Below are 25,000 nucleotides of genomic sequence, written 5' to 3' on the forward strand. Positions count from 1 at the left end.
AAGATACAACGCCAGATGAACAATGGTAAACATTTTAAAAATTCATAATATACAATAAATATACATTCCCTTTGGAAATAAAAACCCTCGGGAAATGTGTCCAACTGTAGCTGGAAAGTGAATTAAAGATAGTATTAGATTGAAGAAGAGCTCATTATGTTGTCAAGAACATTAGACACTAATGTGAAGGAGCACTGAGGATGCCTGCTGCATTCTGGTTGTGAAACTTCAACATCCAACATGAACAATCACTTAGTAAACCCACTACCGGTTGAGCTGGCAGAGTCAGTAAGAACATAGCTAAACAGACTGGGTGTCTGCAACAGATGGCGAGAGAAACAAGAGGGAAAAACCTTCTTATCCTTGTCCTCCACCATCTAGCCATCAGAGATGTATCTGCCCATGACAGTACAGTCGGTTCTGCTATTACGTATGTTCTAGCAACGCAAATCGGCTACAACACGACTGATGAATAGGGGAATGCTATTTCTAAAACGTGAACTTGTGTTGGCTATAACATGATAGGAAGAGTGTAGAGTGAGGATGTTGAAGAGCTGCTCGAGTCCCACTGTGAAGACCTCTCTACAGCTACTCTACCACAACTTGTCACTGAGGGGGAAGTGGAAGCTGGAGATGAAGATGATGAAGTCCAGGATGCAGCACCATGAGGGCTTTCCACTTCTCTTTTATCTTCTATCCTGAGGGAAATTGAGGAGCAGCTGCAGCTCTTAGAGGACAATGATTACAATGCAGAACCCAGCAGGGTAGCAGTTCATGGAATAAGCTCTTATTTGGCACCCAATGAACAGCATCTTCATGAAAGAAGAAAAAGGGCAAAGCAGCAAAAACTGGATGTCTTTTTTAAGCCAACCCCCAAGAAATAGTCAGAAGACAATGAACCAGCTATTCACTTCTGGATTGACTGATTTTCGTCCTAACCCTGCAACCACAAATGCACCCGAAGGTGATGATGATGATGACCCTCAGTCCCTGCATTAACAGAGCAACCTCAAACCTCCTCCCCCATCAAGTCACCTTGACATTTTTTCATGGTAAGGTATCAAATTTACTTTTATTTCATTATTAGGCATGAATTGAACATTTATTGAAACAGTGCTATCTTTGGTGTTAGGCTTTGGAGTGATTTTTGAGTGATTTTGAGTGGCATTTTTTGGCGGTCTGCCCCTAACCCTGCTTTTCCCATAGGCACCGTTATTTCTATGGCACGATTTTCTGTAACACGATGTTGCACAGGAACACAACTATCATGTTATAGCAAAACCAACTGCACTGGCTGAAGTGACCACCACAAAACGTCTGTGGAGACAAATTCCTGTCTGCACACGGTGGGTGCCCACCATTGTGCTGTCGAGCAATACCAGTGTGCAATACTGGATAGATTTCAAGCAGATCGAGAGACTTGAAAAGTGGCATCTATGACATGCCATGGGTCATCAACCACAGTATTACTGTATTCAACCACAATCCATGACCTCATTGCTTGGCATATCCACCACTCTACCATCACCATCAACATCAACATATGGGCAATACACCCAGCTCCAGTGAAGAGTGCAAGAGGCATGCCTGATGTAGCACCAGGCATACTTAGAAATGAGGTGAAGTTAGTATCACTTGTGTGCCAATAAACAGAAGCAGCAAGTGGTAGACAACGCTAAGTGATCCCACTACCAATAGATCCAATCTATGTTCCACAGTTGTGTTACATTGAGTTGTAAATGGTGGTGGTCAACTCACTGGAGAAGGTGGTTCCACAAACATCCCCATCCTCAACGATAGAGCAGCCCAGCAAATCAGTGCAAAAGACAAAGCTGAAGAATTTACAACCATTTTGAACCAAAAGTATTGAGTGGATACCTCAGTTCACCTTGAATTCTATCTGAGGTCCCCCACATCACAGATGACAGTCTTCAGAAATCATGTGCAACAAACCCATTAGAGTGGTCTCAGATTTCAGTCATCAGATGGGTAGAGGTGAACTTGATACAAGGACAGTCATACCTTCACAGGAGATGGCAGTGAAATGAGTCAGACAGCAGGGAATTAAAGAGGGAAGAGAGTGAGGATTCTTCAAGTGTGGTGTTGACCACTGGACATAAAGGAAATGTAATTTATGGAAATCAAGGGAGCTGACAGTTAGAGGACTGTTAGAAGCTGATGCTGGGGGTCTGGTCACAGCTATATGAAACCTAATGGAGGTGCAGCGAGAGACAGGGGATCACTTGGCAGATATGTTAGTGGCTACAGACAATCATTTACAGATTAAGCCATTAGGCTGCCATGTCTCAGGTGTGAGAGCATTTGCTTCTTTCCGAAGAGATTGATGACTGTGATGGAGAGGTAGGCTCAGCAAGCCACTCAGTGGCTACCACATGCATGCTGTTGCTCTGAACATGCACTCTATACAACACAGTCTAGGCGCAAGGATATGAGGCATCTGGAACTCCCTTAGTCTTGGTCACCTTAATCATGTGTAATCAATGGGTTTGTTGTTGGGACTTTGTTAGCAGGTTGCAAGCCTGTACAGGTCTCTGTGATGTCAATATTAAGATCTCCTGATCTTGTTTATGACCATCTTACTCTTTCGCCTTTATCATTGTGACCATCAAGGTTTACTCCTAGAAGGTTTAGAAGCATTTTATCACCATTTCAGCTATTACAGAAAAATGCGATATCCTCACTTACACTTAACGCATATGCAAGCTCCAATGCAGAGAAGACTTACAGCACGATCAATTAAATCACCAGCACAAAGCTTGGAACACAAAAGTAAAAGAATATTTATTAAGACAATGCGAATCTTACTTTGCTCCCAGGATTTTGTGATCAACCTCATCCAGAGAGGAACTGTGAGCCACATGGAATGTTCCAAATACAGTGTTACGCTTCTTCTTAATCTTCTCTGCCTAAAAACAGCAGTCAAATTATATTAGAGTCTCTGATAATCCATATAAAAGTAATTTAAATCTTCACTGTACAAATAAATTACATAATACTTAGTTGGTCAATCACAGTTCATTGCTCATGAGTTGTCCAGTTTATTATTATAAAATAAACTAAATAAATAAATTTCCACAGCGCTTATGAATGGTCTACTTTCCTCTAAATTATTACAAATAGCACATTGTCACTGAACTAAAGAACACTTTGATTGCATTTCACATGTCTGCTTGAAGAAATCACTAAATATTGTGCCTAATGTTACACTTACCTCCTCTTTTACAGCATTGAGTTGTAATTCAGCACTATGTTTCTTAATGTTGTAATATTGAACCTCTACTTCATGAGTAAGCTGCAACCATTTCTGCAGAGTTTCTGGCAGTGCCCAGGCACTGCGAACCTCCAACTCCTTTTCTGCATTCTTCAGTGCCACACGAACCTACCAACCGAACATTAAAACTGGTTACAAAATAGAAAAAGTTCTCAATTTTATTAAAGTAAAACCCAATGTCCCCTTATATTATTTTCAGTCACTTGTGCTCACCGTTCATTAAATTTGACAACCGTGAAAGGAGATTTCAACACTTTGTTTATTGATTTTCTTGCTTCTGAACTACCAGCAAGTTAAAAAGAAATTGTGCAGTGTGTTTGAGACAAAGGAAGAAAAAATGCATTACCCTCAGCACAATGCCGAGGATGAGAAAATATAATACTAAAAAGAAATTGGAAATATTGAGACAGAAAAAAGTTAAGACTCTATTAAACAGAAGCTTTTTAAAACTATGAAAAGGATTTTAATAGAGAGAATGGAAAAGGACAATTTTCTATGTCTGGCCAGTTAAGGATGATAGGTGCTACAATGTACTCAATTTAGAAAACACTTTGTCTGTTACCCCATACATTTGTTGTTTGCCGCGATAAAATAATGCTCTTGGGTGTTGTGGACTGAAATCCAAAGTAATCTTGAAATTAATCATGTTGAAGTCACTGACCTGTGCAATATCTCCCAGGTTCTACCTGCTATCAAAATGCTATCAGCTCATTTCACACAAGTCAGGGTGAGGACTACCTCTTCTCAGTTTCCAAATGAATTGGAAAAGAGAGCACTTACCAGCTCCAGCTCTAAGCAATTTGGACATTCCAATTTATATTTGTTTTGTTGAAATCATCCATTAATAGAGTCTGTTAATAAATTTACATGAAAGAATAAATATGGCAACAGACCCTTCAGCCCAACGCATCCACAGCGAGCTAGTTTTCTGAACTGAACTAGTCCCACTGCTTGTATTTGGCCCATATCCATCGAAATCTTTCCTATCCATGTCCCTGCCCAAATGTCTTTTAAATGTCGTGAGTGTACACACCTCTACCACTCCCTCTGGCAGCTCGTTCCGTATATGCACCATCCACTGTGTGAAAAGTTGCCCTCAGGTCCCTTTTAAATCTTTCCCCTCTCACCTTAAACCTTTGCCCTCTAGTTTTGAACTCAACTATCCTGGGGAAAAGATTTTGGCTGTTCAACTTATCTGTGCCCCTCAATTTTATAAACCTCTATAAAGGTCACGCCTCTGCCTCCTACACTCCAGGGAAAAAAAGTCCCTGAGCCTATCCAGCCTCTTCCTAGAACTCAAACTGTGCAGTCCTGGTGTCATCCTTGTAAACCTTTTCTACACTCTTTCCAGTTTAATAACATTCATCTTATGGCAGGGCAACTGGAATTGTACACAGTACTCCAAATGTGACTGTACCAATGTCTTGTACAGCCATAACATGATATCCTAACTCCTGTACTCAATGCTCTGACTGATGAAGGCAAGCGTGCCAAATGCCTTCACCACCTCCCTGTATACCTGTAACACCAGTTTCAAGGAACTATGTACTTGCACCCCTAGGTCTCTCTGTTTGACAACACTTCCCAGGGCCCTACCATTAACTGTCTTAAGTCCTGCCCCGGTTTGTCTTACCAAAATGCAACACCTTGCATTTATCTGTATTGAACTCCATCTGCCATTCCTCTGCCTACTGGCTTAGTTAATACAGATCCTGTTGTACTCCGATAACCTTCTTCAATGCCCACTATACCACCAATTTTGGTGTCATCCATAAGCTTAACTAACCATGCCTCCTATATTCTCATCAAAATCATTTATATAAATGATGAGCAACAGTGGACCCAGCACCTATCCTTGTGGCACACCACTGGTCACAGGTCTCTAGTCTGAAAAACAACCCCCTATCACCACCTTCTGTCTCCTACTGTCAAGCCTATATTGTATCCATTTTTCTAGTTCTGGATCCCATGTGACTTAACCTTACTAAGCAACCTACTATGTGGAACCCTGTCGAAGGCCTTGCTAAAGTCCATATAGGCAACGACTACCTGTTTCCCTTCATCTATCTTCTTCGTCACTTCTTCAAAGAACTCAATCAAGTTTGTGAGACACGATTTCCCAAGCACAAAGTCATGTTGTCTATCCCGAACCAGTCCTTGCCTTTCCAAATGCATGTAGATCCTGTCTCTAAGAATCCCCGCCAGCAACTTACCGACCACTGACATTAGGCTCACTGGTCTGTAGTTCCCCTGGCTTTTCCTTGCAGCCTTTCTTACGTAATGGCACAAAATTAGCCACCCTCCAGTCTTCCAGCATCTCACCCATGGCTGTCGATGATAGATGTATCTCTACTAGGAGCCCCGCAATTTCTTCCTTAGCTTCCCACAATGTCCTAGGATACACTTGATCAGGTCCTGGAGATTTATCTACTTTTATGTGTTTTGAGACCTTCAGCACCTCCTCTTCTGTAATGTGGACTCTTTTCAAGATATCATTATTTATATCCCCAAATTCCCTAGCTTCCATATCTTTCTCCATAGTAAACACTGACGCAAAATATTCATTTAGTACCTCATCCAATTAGGTAGTTTTGTGGTTGCCATTGTTGATACTGATGTGAACTATTTATTTAGGATTGTTTCCATGCTGCATGACTCTATGACTCTATCTACTGGTCACTGCCATAAGGTCAGAATCCTGCAAAATGCTACTCAAGAACAATGTGCTTACACGTTCATTACAAGGTTCAAGAACAAAGCCCACTATAAATTTATCTCAATGATAACTAGAAACGACACTGAATTGCAGACTTGCAAGAAAAGCCCACAGACTTTGAAGAAAAGAAACCGAGTCTTACATTTGGGCCATGTCTTCATTGACCCAGGTCCCAAGATAGACAGTGGCTTAGTGGGAATGTCATAAGACAAATAATCCAGAATCCCAGACAAATGTTCTGGGGACATGGGTTCAAATCCAGCCTTGGCAAATAGCGAAATTTCAATTCAATAAAAAATCAGAGATAAAAAGCTGGTCTGGTAGTAACCATGTAATCACTGACAATTTTGTAAAATCACATCCATCATAGAATAGCAGAGGTTTTATATTACGGAAAGAGGCCCTTCAGCCCACCATGTCCACGTCAGTCATCAAATATCCATCTATTTTAATCCCACTTTCCAACATTTGGCCCTGTAGCCTTCCATGCTATGGCACGTCAAGTACTCCACTAAATAGTTCTTAAGTGCCTTAAGGGGTCCTGCTTCCACCACCGTTTTAGGCAGCGAGTTCCAGACACCCACAACCCTCAGTTTTTGTTCAAATTCCCTCAAAACTTCCTGCATCTTACATTAAAACTGTGCCCCTGATTATTGAATCCTCTACTAATGTGAAAAGTTTCTCCCCACCCATCCTGTCTATGCCCCTCAGAACCCCTGAGATGTATGTCACAGTCAGATTCCCTGCCCCCAATTGCCATCGGCCTTCTCTGCTCCCCCAGCCTATCTAGATCCTCTTCATAGCTGAATCGCTCCAGCCCAGGGCAACATCCTGGTGAATCTCTTCTGCACCCCCTCCCCAGTTCAAAGGCATCCTTTCTTTAGTTTAGCAACAAGAACTGCACACAATACTTCAGCTGTGACTTCTAAGGGTCCTACCATTCGATGTGTATTCCCTTGTCTTGTTAGGCTTTCAAAATGTATCATCTCATAACTTTCAGGATTTAGATTCCATTTGCTTCTGTTCAGCCCAGCTAACCATCCCATCTAAGCCTCCTGTCATCTAAGGTAGGGAGTTTATGCATGGAGGCAGAGGAAGTGAGTGAAGTTCTTAATATGAGTACTTCACATCAGCATTCGCCAAGAAAGTCACAACACATGTAGATAAGGTGATAAAGAAGGCATACGGCAAGCTTGCTTTCATCAGCTGGAACATTGAGTAAAAAAGTTAGAAAGTCATGTTGCAGCTGTACAAAACCTTAGTTAGACCACATTTGGAGTATTGCGTGCAGTTCTGGTTGCCACACGACAGGAAGGATGTGGAGGCTTTGGAGAGGGTGCAAAATAGTTTACCAGGATGTTACCTGGATTGGAGTATATTTGCTACAAGCAGAAGTTGGACAAACTTGACTGTTTCCGTTACAGCATCAGAGGCTGAGGGGTGACCTAGTAGAAGTATATAAAATTATGACAGGTGTGGATAGGGTGGATATTCAGTCTTTTTCAAGTTCCACACATATGGCCTATTTGTATAATAACAATGACGTCACATTCTGATGTTTTACTCAACACCTTCAACTCATCAGCCCTACTCACAAACTTCCTTGTTTTAAAATAAATACCATCCAGCCTTGCCATGCTTCCTTATGCCTTCACTTGACTATATTTGGACTGCTTTCTTGACAAACTCAATTTTTCTTCTATACATCTCTGTGCGTCACTCCCCTACTCTGCCTCTATATCCTATCCCAGTAATTTAAATTAGTTTAAACCCACACCAACTGCATAAGCAAACCACCTAGCAAGAATGTTGGTCCCATTCCAATTCAGATGATTCACCAATTTCCTTTAGAGAAGGAAATCTGGTATCCTTACTTGGTCTGGCCTACATGTGACACCAAACCACAGCAGTTCACTTTTAACTTTTGACTTCCGAAGAAGGGTCCTGATCCAAAACATCAACTTTCCTGCTCTTCTAATGCTGCCTGACCTGCTGTGTTCCTGCAGCTCCACACTGTGTTATCTCTGACTCCAGCATCTGCAGTTCTTGCTACCTCACTTTTAACTGCCCTCTGGGTGATTAGGGATGGATAATAAAATACCCAGTCAGTGATGCCCACACCAAATTAAAAAAACTCTGGAATTCCCTAACCCTAAACCACCTACGCCTTTACGTTGCATTCCGCTTCTCAAGGGCTCCTTAGAAACTACCTCATTGACCAAACTTTTCATCATCTGACTTAATATCTCAAGCAACTCAGTAATCTTGGGTGATTTTAATCTTCATTTGGATTGAACAAGTCAGACTGACAGAAGTAGTGTTGAAGGTAAGTTCATGGAGGGCTCTTGGGGCAGTTCTTAAAGTGAACATCCAAGTGCCAACCAGTGATCTAGGCCTGATAATGTGCAATGATGCAGAATTAATTAATGATCTTATAGTAAAGGTATCTTTTGGAAAAGTGATCATAATATAATAAAATTTCATTTTCAGATGTAGGTGAGAATTGTGGGTCTAAAATGAGTTATGTAAACTTAAATGCAGGCAATCATGAGGCAATGAGGTCAGATTTGCCTAAAGCTAAGGCAATAGAGAAACTGTGGCAGGTTATTTAAGAAGCTGTCTGTAACTGTTAGTAAAGATACAGTACATGTTGAGAGAAAGACAGACAATAAAAAGGATGCACCATCCATGGCTGATTAAGGAATTTGAAACACCATACGGTCATAACAAAAAAGGTTTTGCCACTAACAGGATGCTGTTGTCAAGCCAAAAAGACATCTTCCTATTGCACAAATGAGTAATATGGTACATGAATTTCAATGTTGTTGTGATGCTAGGTACATAGATTCTAAATCCCAAAGACTTGCCGATTGTACCAAACAGCATATTCCTACAGCTGGGATTTTTAAAAAGTAGAAGCCTTGAACAGATATTTTGTATCTATTGTCTTTGTCTGTTGTCAATGCATAAGACAAAAAATTACCAAGATTAATTTTCACGATGAAAAGCTGTTACTAGCAGAGTGCCATGGGGATCAGTGCTGGGGCCTTAACTGTTTAGAATCTATATCAATCACTTCAAAGATGGGACCAAAAGTATGGTTTCCAAATTTGGTGATGATAAGAGAGTAGGGCAGTCAGTTGTAAAGAGGACAAAAAGTCTAAAAAAAGAGATTTAGATAGCTTTAGTGAGTAGAAAACAAATGGCAGATGGAATATGACGCGGAAAAATGTGAACTTGTCCATTTTGAGAGGAAGCAGCATTTTATTTGAATGGAGGGAGATTGCAGAATTCGAAGGTGCAGAGGAATCTGCTTGTCCAGGTACATCAATCGCAAAGTTAATGTGCAGGTGCAGCAAAGTGATTAAGAAGGCAAACTGATTAACAGTGCAAATTGCAACAGAAATGGAAGCATTCAAATGTCAAGAAATTTTGCTGCAGCTTATTACAGGACCTTAATTAGATCACTGTGTATGATTTTGGTCTCTTTACTCGAGGAAGGGTTAACTGCAATAAAAGTTCAGAGAAGGTTCACTCAACTGATTCCTGGTATGAAGGAGTTGTCTTACAAGATAAGATTGAGCAGGTTTGGCCTGAATCCATACTTAGAATGAGACAATATCTTATTTATACATACAAAGTTCTGTGAATACTTCACAGGGTGGATACCACTTCTGTAGAACTTTACAACTAGGGAATGCATTTTAAAACAGAGATAAGTAGCATTTTTTCTCTCTCTCTCTGATTCAGTGATCTGTAGAATTCTCTGCCATAGACAGTTGTGGAAGCTGTGTCTTTGAACATAGTCAAGGGAGAGTTTGAATGATTTTTGATTGGGACGGGAGGCAAATAGGGAAGCGCAGTTGAGGCCCCAATCACATCAGCCATCGAAACGTAGGACAGGCTTCAGGAGAATGCAGTAGAATTCCCAGTTCTTCTGTTCTAGGGTCACATTTTGTTTTAGTGGTCCTGTCAATGGCTTACATTAAAAATGCTACATAATCATATGTTATTACTATTGCTGGTTTTAAAGAAGATTTTAAAAACAGGAGAAACAAAGGGGTTTAGAGAGGATTCCAAGGAATAGCCTTGACATCTGAAAGTAGAGCTGCCAATAACAGGGAAAACCAAACTGCTGGTGCACAGAAACTGGAACCAAAAGAAATTAGAATTCAGTGGGGAAGAAGCTTGTGCAACTGCAAGTAATATAGAAATACCTGAGAAACATTAATGATAAGGCAATGCCAACTTTTACAAACCTAGTTCAGTCAAACCAGCTGAGTAAATGGAACAGAACATTATTAGGCTTAAGTTTTAATTAAACGATCCTGATCAACAGAATTTGTTAAATTACTGAGAGAAAATTATTGATGCAATATGTACATTAACCTGTGTTTGTACTCTGAAGATACATTAAAAAGTCATTCATACAAAATAAAATAGATATTTTTGTAAATTTTCTATATGACTTCCAAACTGTATCCTAGTCAAATTCTTATTTCAGATTGCTACATGTTGTAATTAACAGGCAAGCTGCACTATTCACATTTGGACAATTGGAAAACTCGGCTCGCTTCTCCGTTAAAATTACAACAGACCGAGAAGGATTGTAATGTTTTCCTGTATTACTATGTCTGACTAAATGATTAATGAAAAACAGCGTACATCATAGATTTAAAAGTGCCATCTATTTAGGTCACCTTGACACAGCTCTCCAGAAGATTTTATCTCAACGTACATTTTAGTATTTCATCCAGATTCGCAGTGTCGTGAACTTCAAGGCAGCTTCAGACACAATCCTCCAGGTGTGGAAGTACGAGATCCTGTCCAGCCTTTCTGGGGGTCTTGTGGCGCAGTGGTAGTGTCCCTACCTCTGACTCAGAAGGTCTGGGTTCAAGTCCCACCAGCTCTAGAAGTGTGTCGTAACGTCTCTGAATAGGTGGATTAAAAATGTCTAGAACTTCCCACGTTCCCCCACCCTTGCTTGAATTACGTTCTGGTGTAGAAGGCCCAACCTCCAGCTCCGTGTAGCCCATTACTGAGAGTCTGACTGTTTATCCAGTCGGTTTGCTTGCCTCTTTCTCATCCTGCCTGGACAGAAGATAACTGCAATCCTGGCAGAATGAGGCTGTCAATTAGTGACCGCTTAAGGGCCTCATCCCACTAGGTTGCAATTACCTCAATTCCAGGCGGGACAGAGATGACCGGATATCCAGCTGAGCAGGCTTTATCCCTAGATCTATATTATCCTGGGCATGACTAAGGGGCAGGACTCAAGGTTGGGGGTGTGGCTTCTGAGTGCAACACTGTAGCCACATTAAGATATTATTGTTACAAGAACAAGTCAGAGGCTGTCCCCATCGACAAGGTATCAGTCAAGATTTTGATGGAATGCTTTCCAATCACCTGGATGGATGCAGCTCCAAAAACACTTAAAATGCCAAACACACTCCAGAACAAAGCAACCTGCTTGTTTGCACCCCATCCACCATCAGCAACATTCACTCTATTCACCACCGATGCACAGTGACAGTATGTACCATCAGCAAGATGTACTGCAGTAGCTCCCCTAGGTTCCTTTCACCCACCACCTAGCAGGACAAAAGCAGCTGTTGCATAGCAAAATCACAACCTGCCAGCTCCCCTTCAAGCGGCATACCAATGCTGATTTGGAACTCCACTGTTGCAGAGTCGAATTTCTGGAACTTTGTTCCTAACAGCACTGTGGTAGTCCCTACACCACAAGGACCACAGCAGTTCATGGTGGCAACTAACTCAGCATCATCTTCTCAAGAGCAACTAGGGATGAGCATTCATTGCTGGCCCAGGCAGTGACACCCACGTCTCATTCATGAGAAAAAAAACAAAATAGAGAGAGGGGGAAAGCGTGAAATAAGAAGCAGACAATGACACCCAAGCTAGAAGAGAACAAAAGGCACAAAGATAGAATTCGAGGGGAAAGAGGTCTATGTGGATACATGATTGCTGGTTTAAAGCAGTTTAGCAATTGATCTAAGCTGGCATTGTAAAATTTGTACAGAAGTAAATCTTAACATCCCTGAAATGGTATGTAAATTGAATGGTATTCCTGGATGAATTCCAAGGCTGTCTCTGAGCCCTATGCATTGCCACAAAGCTCTCCATCAATGTTCTGAATCTTTGACCACTATATTATAGACTAGTTTGCTGGTGACTGGGAATGGAGCTATTCGATTCACTTATTGCTCTGCAATAACCTATAATTAGTTCTTCTCTTGATGTATAATCAATGCTTCACAGTTGAGACAATGACTGAATACCACATGGAGTTCAATAAAATTAACAAATAGAAAAAGATACAGAAAACTTTCCAGGTGTTTCATGCCATGTAAAAAAGTTCACAGTGGAAAACAACTATCTTTACACTCACAATGACAATAGGTTAACTTATCATCACTTGCCTGGGAGGACTGCCTGTGGCTTGTTTCTCCAACAATGTGGTCCCAAGGAACTTCTACTATCCAAAATACTAGTTTCAAAATACTATTTCAATGGAGTTATTTTACATAATATATCCCACTTGGGACTATTACTGGAAATCTGGTTTGAGATGTGATTCAGCCCACAAACAGAAAGAGAACAAAATGCTGTCATGTAGCAATGATAAGTCCTACACTTGGGGTCACTTTTATCTTCACAGCCTGAGCAGTTTCCTGATGGAGCAGACTGGTCACCTTCTTAAAAAAATACCAGTTTTCAAGATATCACAGGGAACCGATCGGGTTAAAATTGGGATAAATTATGTTTGCTAGTTAAGAAGCCTAAGATTAGGGTGTGTAGTTTTGAAATTACAGCTAGAATATTCAAGAATGAAATTAGGGAATATTTCTTCACTTAAAAGGTGGCAAGAATTTGGAACTTTCATCTAAAATGGTTTTAAAACTGAGATTCATTAAATAGGGGATAGGGGACAAAAGCAGATACACAGAGTTAGGTTCTAAATCAGGAATGATCAAAATGAATGGCTGTACAGACTTGAGTAGTGTGGCCTCTTCCTGATCCTATGCATGGAAATTATACCTGCAGGCAAATGGCTAAATGTATTACTTCCCACAGAGCAACAAGGTTTACTGCGTTTGAAAAAAAGACTCTCTACTTCCAGTCAGGCATTAACCTCCCTCACCTGATAGCCATTTATTCTGATGTAAGCAATGGATATGTACAGTGAAAAAAGAAGAACCTAATATTTCATAAGAAAATGCATTGTACGTTTTTGAAAATTTCCATAAATTGTCAAGTTTATTTTCAGCCTCAGATTTTTAAAAAGAAAAGTTGAGCTCGTTTTAAGTGCTCAGCTAAAGAAACAATGATGTGCACTTTCACAACCGCAACGTGTCCCAATTTTCCTCACTTCGTACTGAAAACGATGGCCTGCCTTGGCTTTGTGCTCAACTCTCTGGAGTTGGAACTCGAATAAGCAAACAACCACCTGACCCAGGCAAGTATCTGATCACTGAGCCACGTTAATAGAAAATTCTAACGTGACAATACCAACACAATTTGCTGCTCTAACAATAACCATGCATTTGTCAACTACATCTATTACGTATAGCTGGTTTTCACGTAGCTGATACTAACGCCACTTTTCTTTATGCTGAGCACTTAAAAGCAAGCTAAACTTGTTTTTCTTTTAAAAAACTGAGGCTGAAAGCGAACTTGACAATTTGTGGATACACAACTTTGACATACGTAAGGTCTGAAAATGTAAAAATAAAAGGATCTTGTACCTGTACAAGCTCCTCTTCTGCATATTTCAGCCGGCTGAGTTCAGTCTCTGAACCCTCGCGTAATTCTCTCAGACGCTGTGCCTCCCTTTTGGCATCATTTATTTCAGTTTTCATCTTTTGTTCTAAATTTTGCTTTTCCACTTCAACAGTTCGGTTTTCTTCTTGAGCTTTCTGAAGTCTTCGTTAGGGTGAGAAAAACGAAAAACGAAATAAAATGCTGTCTTACATAAACAGTACTAGCAGCTGCTACTTACACATAGTGTGCTCCATGAGGGATTCTATTTTTCCACAGTGGGAAACAGTATAAAATTGGAGATCATGAACTGAGCAGACTTAAGCAGGGTCAGTTCACTGAATCGTTATGTAATAAGTTTAGTTTAATGCTAAATGACCAGTACAATGTTGTCATAAATTTAACAAGGGAAAAGAATGCAACAGCAGGAAAAAGACAGTATCGGGAAGTTGCCTGAATAGTACTCTGAAAGCAATATATTCTCCAAATTACAGCAAAGTTCCATTAGGAAGAACCTAATTGGAATTAGCAGCTTTAACTGGAAATCAAACAATGCTTTTTAAGTGCCCATTTAAAACACTGCAATAGAATTCATGCTGACCTAATTTTGGGCTTAGCTATTGCAAGTTATCAATTAACTCCTTCTTAGCTCGGCCACTACATGACGTTAAACACCTCTGGTTAAACTCCATTTGGCATTTTGCCCAAAAATGGCACCAGCTGTTAAGATAACCATAGTTCAACAGAATTTTAAAACATTCTTGACATAACCTAGCAGACCTTCAAAGTGACACAGCAAAAAATATGTGGAAGCATGAACATTTGGTTATTAAAATGTATTTTATGAACATCTGTCATAAATCAGGGATATACAGGAATGTATCCCTTCATGACATTTAGAGACTTATCTTAAAGGTTTAAAGTGTAACAGGGAAGATCACTACTTTCTCTGGAAGAATACAGTTCATTCATTTGTACTGGTCTTTGAGAAATCAATTTAGCCTGGATTTTCTCACCACCTTTTCTCTGCTCTCACCTTGCTTGAAATTCCATCAGGCTTTCCTCAGCTTTATGCAGACTGTCTAGTTCTTTCATCATCTTTGCAACATGTTCCTTAGAGTTTCTGTTTTGTGTGTAAGCAAACCAACAGCCACCAATACCAACAACCATGGAAACCGCAAGAATAAAATCCTTCAACCAATTGTGGCGAGGACCTGGAAAGCATAAAGCAACATTATGGCCGAGGTCAATGAGTCATTTGGCATTTAGAATGCCAGTTCTAAATGAAACAGCTGTAATATTTAATAATTTTGCTGCTTCACTTTCTGCCTTTATACTTAAAGCCATTATATATTTACTTACAGTGCATTAACTTTAATTAAGAAATATTCTTCTAGTCTGATGCTGCTATCAGTCACATTCAAATGCACATAAATACAGAAGACTAATATTACAAGAGGAAACAATGTATGGTAGAGGATTACTACAATACCACCTCCCTGGTCTAATTGTAATGTTTACTACAAGGGAAAACAATCTGGAGTAAAATTACAATGTTAGCCTTGAATATAACTAGAAATAAACTAGAAATAACTGTACAGTTTATAAATGCTAATGTGCATGTAAACAAACATTCAGATTAAAAGTACAAAAAGGCAATTTTCCAATTTTGTGGTTGCTGTGAGAAACAGCAGCCAATAACAGCACATTTTTGTTTATTTGGTTGCAACGTGGCTATCAGGCCAACAATTATTGCTCAAGTAACGAAATGACTGTGGGAAGATGACGGTGGGTGATCTTTTTGAACCACCCTGCATAGAGGTTTGATGCACCTGAGCAATTTAATATTCTTTTCAGAGAACATTTCAGCACCAGCTAAGTCAGAATGGGTGGCAGGTTTTCTTCCTTAAAGAAGGTCATGACAGACCAGAAGGTTTTGTGACATCTTCATGGCAGCTCCTGCATACCAGCTTTTATTTTAAAATGCAGTTTTACAAAAATCAAACTTTTAAGTTATCAAATTGCCAAGGTGAAACCAGAACTCTTTCATGGATTGATCATCTAGGCTTCTAGATTACTTGGCAGTACCAGAACCACAACATTACAGAAACAAAAACAGAAATTGCTGGAAAACCTTAGAAGGTCCGGCAGCATCTGGGGAAAGAAATCAAAGTTAATGTTTCGGGTCCAGTGGCCTTTCCTCAGAACTGATGGTAATTGGGAAAAAGTAGATTTTAATGAGGGGATAGGGTGGGGGAAGGGGTAAGATGTAAATGATAGGTGGATATAGTTGGACAGACAAAGAAATGGATAATGATCTGGCTAGGAGAATGAACTGCTACGCATGGGGACAATGAGTTGGCTAACGGGTTCTGTGTAATAGCAGACCATGTGGTAACAAGGCCTGGTGCGTGAGGGTTGAGGTAAAGACATGGGAGAAGGTGCCTCATGCCCCGAAATTGTTGAACTCAAAATTGAGTCTAGAAGGCTGAAGAGTTCCCAAGTGGAAAACGAAGTGCTGTTCTTCCAGCTTGTGCTGAGCTGCGCTAAAGCACTGCAGCAAGCCCGAGACAGAGAGGCTGACCAGGGAACAGAATGGTAGAGAGATAGTAGGAACTGCAGATGCTGGAGAATCTGAGATAACAAGGTGTAGAGCTGGATGAACACAGCAGGCCAAGCAGCATCAGAGGAGCAAGAAGGCTGACGTTTCGGGCCTAGACCCTTCTTCAGAACCAGGGTCTGGGTCCGAAACATCAGCTTTCCTGCTCCTCTGATGCTGCTTAGCCTGCTGTGTTCATCCAGCTCTACACCTTGTTATAACAGAATGGTACAGTACTCTTAATAACAGAAATTCACGCTCACTGTGTACAATCTTCTGACCAGTTAAAATAGTGGGCTAGATCCACCTGCAGCAACAAGTTTGGCAAAATACATCTTGACTTTAGCTGCCCAGTGCAGTGATCTCACCATTGATGCACTTTCATACTTTTTTCCACTTCCTAATTAGAATACTCTGCAGTAACAATGGCAATCGGAAGTGCCACAGATTTTTCCCTGCAATTCAAAAAATGAACAGGGCACGATCTTAAAGTTGCAAAGCTAGCTGCTGTGCAAAGAAGAAGCACGGTACAAATGAAAAAAACATGACCCTCATCAGGCCAATCCCTCCTCCAGGAAATGGTTTACTTCCCTCCTAGCTGTTTAAAGGGCAGAAATTCCAAATCCCTTGGATGTGCTGAGCTTGTATCCAGCCTGCAATCCTGTTTAACCATGAAAATCATGGTTTCAGTTTTAATCACACTGCTGCGAGGCCTTCAGGGGTATTCCTTTTCTGTCAAAGTGGTAGTGGCGTGAAAGTTGGTGATAATCCAGTACAATTTGCTTTCAGTAGGGGCAGGAGCTATGAAAACTATTTAGCAACTATCTCTAATTAAAATCACGTGCAATTCTTATTGGAATCGTTCATACGATTCCTAGTTGTGCATGGCTCTGCACTACGAACAAAGAATGTGAACAATGAGGTACAACAGGAGCAAGGCTTGAAGGAGTTTCTCCTAAAATGGAGCGTCCTTCCTGCTTTGTTCACAAGAATGATCACTAACTCCGGACAAGTTGGTTAAAACGTTTTAGGCAATCACTTCTGGGTGAATTCTTCAAGCGCCCTGTCACCCAAATTTAATTGCATGCCAGGGGCAAATGCCTTTTGATTTTTCGTTATACCAGAGGACGTGTTACGGCAATAGATTTTCCAAAGTCAGCCATACATTGAGGCTTGCAGTCTAAGCCCAAGGCCAAGTCTGTGGGGGGGAACCCTCAAATTTCCAGAAAGAGTTCATCATCCAATATCCTTTGAGTGAGGTGAGTGAACTTGATTTAGTGACTGAGGTCGCTGGAAATGGATAACATTTGTGTGAAAGATGGAACAACAAATAAACAATGCCACAGGACTATTATCAATTTTCCTGCTAAATATGGCAGGCAAAGGAAGGTACAACCACAGAAAGTCTACTTGGAAAACAGCATACCATTAACAGCAACAACACTTTTTGTTCCAACATTTTATTCAATGCTTTTCAGTATCTGAGCTGAGAATTCAGTACTCCTTAGCTAAAGATTCCAGTGATTGTCAGAAAGTGATTCAGTGAATATGACTGAAAAAAAAAACTATGGCAGCAGAATTAGCAGTATAGCAGTACTGCAATTTATGGCTGAAGATTTATGTTGCCCTGATTGGGCCAAAATCTATTTTATTTTGGCAGTGTGCAATAGCTAGGATTGGACCGGCAAGATCAATCTATCACACAACACAGCCAGAATTGTAATGAACAGTAATCTTACTTGGTTTCATTGTTTTAAACACATCCATCGCCAATTCTCAGCAATTTTTGAAGAAGATCATAATTTTTGGAAGAAAGAATGCAAGTTAGGAGTCCCAACATGCGATGGTCATACTGAAACATTTGCAGATATTTCTGATTTTACACAGCTCTTGCCCATATCTCATATTTTCCTAAAGGTGACTTTCACGTTTGAAATGAAGGCTTAGCAGTTTCCAATTTCTCATATTTGCCTCTCAAACTTACATCTGTCAGATCAGTTACAGATTTAGTTACAGGATACTTGTAACTAAAATAGCATAATAAATTTGTTTAGTATAAAGACATAATTGCACACAGCACTTTATATCAATCACAAGATGTCCAATAACATTACTAATAGAGAAATATTCAAAACTCTGTTTGTTGCAAAAGTACGTTATCCTGATTGTTTAAGAATAAATAAACATTTAGATATCTTTTAGTCAAAAACCTGCAAGCTTTCTGGCTTTTAAATTCACAATGGCCTGTCCGGATGATTTCTGCTCTAATACAAGAAACGCAGTGTAATAGCTCTGCACAATCAGCATATGTTAAGGTTTGGGCTACAATTACTAAATGAGCTCAGTTTTGAGATGCTACGGCAAGACTTGCTCAAGGACAAAATTATTCTTTATATAAATTTTAAAACTATTCAACAATAAGCACGACATATAAAAAATTGATTAAATGGAAATATTGACAATTTCGGCACCAAAAATACAATGTGGAAGGCTCATCATTTTCAGAACAATTTTTTTTTAAACTAAACTGAAGTTCAGAAGAAGAGTCACTGGACCTGAAACTTTAACTCTGCTTTCTCTTCACAGATGCTGACAGACCTGTTGAGTTTTTCCAGCAATTTCGTTTTTGTTTCTGCTTTCCAGCATCTGCAGTTATTGGGTTTTTTGGTATTTATATGTTTACTGTTTAGTTTTTCCCAGCAGGACACAACGCTGCTATTTATATTTGTTTTTCTGATTAATGCAAATGGTTCATAGCTGTGGAGAGTTATGAATTTCAGAATTCTGTTTCTTGTTCAGCTTCATCGTAGATCAAATGCTTAATTCTACACATTAGCAACAATCCTTCACAAGCATAGTCATTTCATAAAAATTGTGCTCTAATCACTTGAAAGCAAATAATGACTATTCTCGACTCAGAATTCAGTATCAAGGCCCAGTACTCTTATCAACTGCTGTGCGGTGCATGCCACTGCAGCTGAGTAATTTGCTCAAAACTACCCAAACTTGTATTTTATTAGGGATTCAACACTGCTGTTTTCACGGCTCATTTTCAAAGATTTTCCGTAAAAAGTCTAGAAGATCTGTAGAATAGAATCCCCGTTTTATCAAGAGGGTCCATGCTCCATGAAAGATGTGTAGCAACAGTGCCACCTAATGGGGAAACAATTATTCTAACAGAACCATATGATGTTCATTTTCAGCCTTTCTCAGGGCTAGCTGCCCTAATGGTTGTGTTATATAATTAAAATTTACTGTACATTAGGCGATCAAGAGCAAGGTAAAACTTAGCAACAGCCAAAGTCTATCAAAAAGACCTCTATTCCATGAATTCTTAAAAATAAGCCTGTCGTGAGGATTCAGCAAACACATCAAATGAACAGCCAAGGCATACGGAACTGGTTCACTGCACTGAGCTGGTTGGCGTCAGCCAATGGGAGCAGTAAGGAATGTCAATTCACCTCAGCTCAGTTGAGTTATAAGGGAGACAGAAACAAACTTCCCACTTCCGGCCATTACGTGTCAATTCACACAAACCTCAACTTGCAGCTTTAGGCTGCTAATCAGTTGCAAAACTAGTGGTTAGAGACGTGGTGGAGGAAGAACGAATCCCTGCTGTGAACATGTATAAAAGCTACATGATACATTTAAAGCAAACAAGCAATCCGAATGGACACTCACGTATTGGAGCTCCAAATAACACAGCATCCAATGCCTTGAGTTGTAGCTTTTGCCTGTGACTCCGGTCAGTGATTTTCAAATTTGAGATCATAAAAGGAATCTCGTTCACCGCCAACCTGTCAACCAAACACAATAAATTTAGACAATGTCACACATACAACAAGAGTGAGATAACAGTAATCTTGCTGTTCCACAAATTATTTTCTGTTCTTAATGTGTCAAGTCTTGCTGGGCTGCGATTCTATTGACATGAACAGCTCACCAAACAAACAGTCACCAAGCTTCATGCTTGACGTGTGCCCTGATGGTGAATTTTTAGAAAGGCTGACCAACTCGAATGCGCCACTGCAAGTCTCTCGAAACACTTCATGATAATGGAGCTCTGACCTCCATTATCATGAAGTGTTTCGAGAGACTGATCATGGTTCACATCAGCTCTAGTCTCCAAGCCCACCGCAATCCCCTATAATTTACCTACCTATGCCATTTCCGTAGCCCTGCACTCATCGCTGGAACATCTAGACAACAATGCTCATTGACTACAGCTCCACCTTCAACACCATTATCCCCTCCAGACTGATCTCAAAATTCCGAGACCTTGGTCTCGGCTCTACCCTCTGCATCTGGATCCTCAGCTTTCTGACCCATAGACCGCAATCAGTGAGGATAGGTAAATGCACCTCCTCCACAAAAACACTCAACACTGGAGCCCCCCCCAAGGATGCATCCTCAGCCCCTTACTGTACTCCCTGTACATCTACAACTGTGTTGCCAAATTCCAAATGAACACAATCTACAAGTTGGTGATAACACCGTGGTAGGACAATATCTAACAATGACGAGTCAGAATACAAAAAGGAAGATACAGGGCTTAGTGACATGGTGTAGTGAGAACAACCGCTTTCTCATCGTTAGTAAAACTAAAAAGAACTGATCGTTAACTTCGGAAAGAAAGGAGGAGAACACACCCCCATCTACATTAACAGAGCTCAGGTGGAGAGGGTGGAGAGCATCAAGTTCCTCGGAGTGACAATAACCAACGACCGGTCCTGGACTTCCCACGTGGATGCAACAGTCAAGAAGGCACAACAATGCCTCTTCTTCCTCAGGCAGCTCAGGAAATTTGGCATGTCCATAAGGTCCCTCACCAACTTCTACAGATGCACCATTGAAAGCATACTGTCCAGGTGCATAATGGCCTGGTATGGCAACTGCTCTGCCCAGGACCATAAGAAACTACAGAAGGGTGTGTGCACAGGCCAGACCATCACAGAAGCCAACCTTCCAAACGTAGCCTCCATTTACATGGCTCATTGCTGTGGAAACCCCGCCAACATCTTCAAAGATCCATCGCACACCAGTAATGCACTCTTACAACATCTTCCGTCAGGCAGAAGATACAGAAGCCTGAACACACGTACCAGCAGGTTCAGGAACAGCTTCTTCCCAGCCATTATCAGACTGATGAATGGGCTCTCTAATGTCAAATAATGCTGATCTTGCTAACATTGATCTTGCCTAGTGCACGCCCTGTGCGACGTAATCTGTATGCCTCTGTCTAAGTTGTTTTTCATCCTATGATCTGCCTGTACTGCTCGTAAACAAAGCTTCTCACTGTACGCAAGTACACATAACAATAAATAAAGATAAATCAAAGACATGCATAAGTCCTCTTTGCTAAACTCTGCCACCAACTGTAACTTACAAGTAGGACATGGCCCACATTGCCGAAGGCTCTGTAAGTTACAAGTTTTATTAACGTTTGAGTCTGGTTTTTAAGCTGTGACTTCACATATTTATAACACGTCACAGATGGTCATTCACTGCAGCATTAGCAATGCAGTTGCCTTTCAGTTTCTCTTATTACAGCCAAATACACAGCTCCAGCACATGGTGACACTAGGTTTGGAAGCCTCTCCATAGTGCAGCGTGCCACTGTCTTCATGCACATTATTTTGCAGCATCTATGTCAAATCTGCCATGTACAGGAACGAAAAAGAATTCAAGGATTCCAGAATCAACATGCAGCATTTGTAACCAGCACCTCCATCAGGCTAATGCCCCATACGTTAGTAGAAGTTATGACACTTTCATTTTGCAGCATTGATTGTGCGAGTGATATTTGAACTAGTGTGACAAACCAAATAATGGTTCCTGGGCCACAAGTGCTATCTACTGATACTGCCACATGAACTGTGATGCAGCAGTCAAAAGGCATGCATGTTGCACCATCTCACCTTCACGAGAGAACAGTTTGTGCCACCTAAATAGAAGGTATATGACAATTTTGCCAGAGAGATGGCAAGAAAACAAGGACCAAGACGAGGAACTGGACCAACAGGAGGGCAAGGAGGAAGAGCAACTTGCATGACCACCTAGACAGCTCCCCTCTGTCTGAGCTCTCTGTTAAGAATTCACCTATTGTGGCAAGAGTAATCTCATCCCATCACAGAAGTTCCATACCTCAGCTTTTCTGTCACTGATCGTCACACTGCTGCACATGGCCACGATGCAAATATATTTGCCAACACAAAAAAAAAATTCAAACCAACTGTCTACATGAAATCATCCCATACTGCATACAACAGTCAACCTGTCACCCGTGTCATCCTTTAGCACCTGTCTTCCACTTTGCCTGTCCTGGTGCTCCAATGCTTTGGTAATCCAGTGGTTATAACATAGCTGATGGAAGACTGCTGACCTTCAGAGGAGGAGTTACAAATGGTATTGGAAGGTAATCTAATGCAATTCTGGGTCTAGGAGGTCAGGTTGCACTTGGTTGGTGCTGGACTCCTCCAAGCTTTGCTACCAACCTGATTTTCCCAGTCCACTTGTGTAGTGAAGTCACCATCATTATTTTAATAGTGTCCTTCTTACAACTATGACTTTCTTCTTTCTCCTGATTTATTTTCTTCCCCACATCCTGACTACTGCTAGGATCCTGTACTTATCTCCTATCAGGGTCTTCTTTCCAGGTTCTTCAGACGCTGCAAGGGGCCAGGAGACCATCCAGGCAGATATTCATAAGCTAGTGTTAGTAGATAGCAGTGAAGGTAACCGCCAAGATTCATATCAACGAACGTATCTTCAAAAGTCCTATCCTTAAAGATTGGTGTGGGAGAAACAGGTTTGAATTCATGGGACATTGGCAGCAGTATTGGGGAAGGAGGGAGCTGTTCCGATGGGAAAGACTCCACTTGAATGAGGCTGGGGCCAGAGTCCTGGTGAATAATGTAATAGGGCTGTGGATAGGGCTTTAAACTAAATAGTGGAGGGGTGGGTTTGGTTGCATGGAAAAGTATGGAAGAAGTTAAGAGGGGCAGGGCTCAGCAGAGGTTATTAAAGATTCCAGAACAAGTAACAGGACAGAGAGAACAGAAGGTCAGGAATCTAACTTCAGGCACAGCAGATAAAGGGACAGTTACAAGAAGGGGGAAGATTCAACACAGCACTAAGGGTGTTGTACTTAAAAGCACGCAGTATACAAAACAAGGTAAATATGCAGGAACAATTTGTGGGTATCACAGAGACTTAGCTGCAAGTCTGGGAACTAAATATCCAAGGATATGAATCCTATTGAAAGGACAGGCAGATGGGCAGAGGGGATGGGATTGCCTCATTAGTAAGAAATGAAATTATATTGATAGCAAGAAATGATATAGTCGGAAGGCGCAAACCTGTGTGAGTTGAGTTGAGGAACTGCAAAGGAAAGAAGACCCTGATGCGAGATAAGTACAGGATCCTAGCAATAGTCAGGATGTGGGGAAGAAAATAAATCAGGAGATAGAAAACACATGTAAGAAAGACACTATTAAAATAATGATGGTGACTTCAATATGCAGGTGGACTGGGAAAACCAGGTTGGCAGCAAATCTCAAGAAAAGGAATTTGTGGAATGTCTATGAGATGGTTTTTTCGAGCACCTTGTGGTAGAGCCCACTAGCGAACACACAATTCTGGATCTGGCGATGCATAACAAGGCAGATTTGATTAGGGAGCTGAAGGTAAAGGAACCCCTGGGGGCAGTGACCATAATAATGATAGAATTCACCCAGCATGAGGGAGGAGGTGGCCACAGTTGGTTGGAAAGGGAGACTAGCAGGGAAGATGGTGTAGCAGCAATTGCAGGAGTTTCTGGGGATAATTTGGGAAGCACAGCAGAAATTCATCCCAACAAAGAAGAAACAGACTGAGGGGAGGACAAGGCCACCGTGGCTGACAAGTCAGGGACAACATAAAAGCAAAAGAAAAAGTATACAATATAGTGAAGATTAGTGGGAAGCCAGAGGATTAGGAAGCCTTTAAATGTCAGCACAGCATAACTAAAAAGCAAGAAGGGTGGAGAAGATGAAAAATGATGGTAAGCTAGCTAGTAATAGAAAAGAAGATTGCAAGAATATTTTTCTATGTGTAAAAGACAACAGGGAGCCAAGAGAGGACACTGGAAAATGAGACTGGAGAAGTAGTATTTAGAAGCAGTTAGCGGGAGGTGATGGCCTTGTGGTATTATTGCCGAACTGTTAATCCAGTGACTCAGATAATGTTCAGGGGTTCCAGGTTCGAATCCTGCCACGGCAGATGGTGGAATTTGAATTCAATTAAAAAGAAATCTGTAATTAAGAGTCTAATGACGATCATTGTCAATTGTCGGAAAAACCCATCTGGTTCACTAATGCCCTTTATGGAAGGAAACTGCCCATTAGTATGTTTCCTCTTCCTGAAGATGGATTTCTGCTGCACTTCAGGAATTACCCCAGAAACTCCTGCCATCGTTGCTGTACTGCCATCCTTACCTGGTCTTGTCTACATGTGGTTGACTCACTTACGGATAGGCAGTAAATGTTGCCTAGCCAGCAATGCCCTCATCCTGTGAATGAACAAAAAGGAAAATGGGGACTGGAGTCATAGCCAATGTAACAACTCTGTTTAAGAA

At 40.9% G+C, this 25,000-nt stretch overlaps 1 protein-coding gene across 1 annotated transcript; it reads right to left on the bottom strand.

Annotated features, from left to right (window-relative positions):
- Positions 1-2,822: 2,822 nt before the first annotated feature.
- LOC109913639 (stromal interaction molecule 2-like) lies at positions 2,823-20,211 on the bottom strand. The gene is made up of 5 exons (XM_048592731.1): positions 20,068-20,211; positions 14,824-15,001; positions 13,775-13,952; positions 3,233-3,400; positions 2,823-2,927 (listed from the first exon to the last, which is right to left on the bottom strand). The coding sequence occupies exons 1-5, from the start codon at positions 20,156-20,158 to the stop codon at positions 2,823-2,825; spliced, it is 720 nt and encodes a 239-aa protein (XP_048448688.1). The 5' UTR covers positions 20,159-20,211.
- Between the last annotated feature and the right edge of the window lie 4,789 nt (positions 20,212-25,000).

This window comes from Rhincodon typus, unplaced genomic scaffold (assembly GCF_021869965.1).
Source record: "Rhincodon typus isolate 14 unplaced genomic scaffold, sRhiTyp1.1 hic_rhity00001720, whole genome shotgun sequence".
NCBI classification, from domain to species: domain Eukaryota; kingdom Metazoa; phylum Chordata; class Chondrichthyes; order Orectolobiformes; family Rhincodontidae; genus Rhincodon; species Rhincodon typus.

Excerpts from the sequence above, each read along its gene's own strand:
- LOC109913639 (XM_048592731.1), bottom strand. The coding sequence starts at position 20,158 with ATGATCTCAAATTTGAAAATCACTGACCGGAGTCACAGGCAAAAGCTA. Across the intron at positions 15,002-20,067 it reads GTTATTTGGAGCTCCAATAC|GTCCTCGCCACAATTGGTTG; the intron begins GTGAGTGTCCAT and ends TATGCTTTCCAG. Across the intron at positions 2,928-3,232 it reads TCAATGCTGTAAAAGAGGAG|GCAGAGAAGATTAAGAAGAA; the intron begins GTAAGTGTAACA and ends TGCTGTTTTTAG.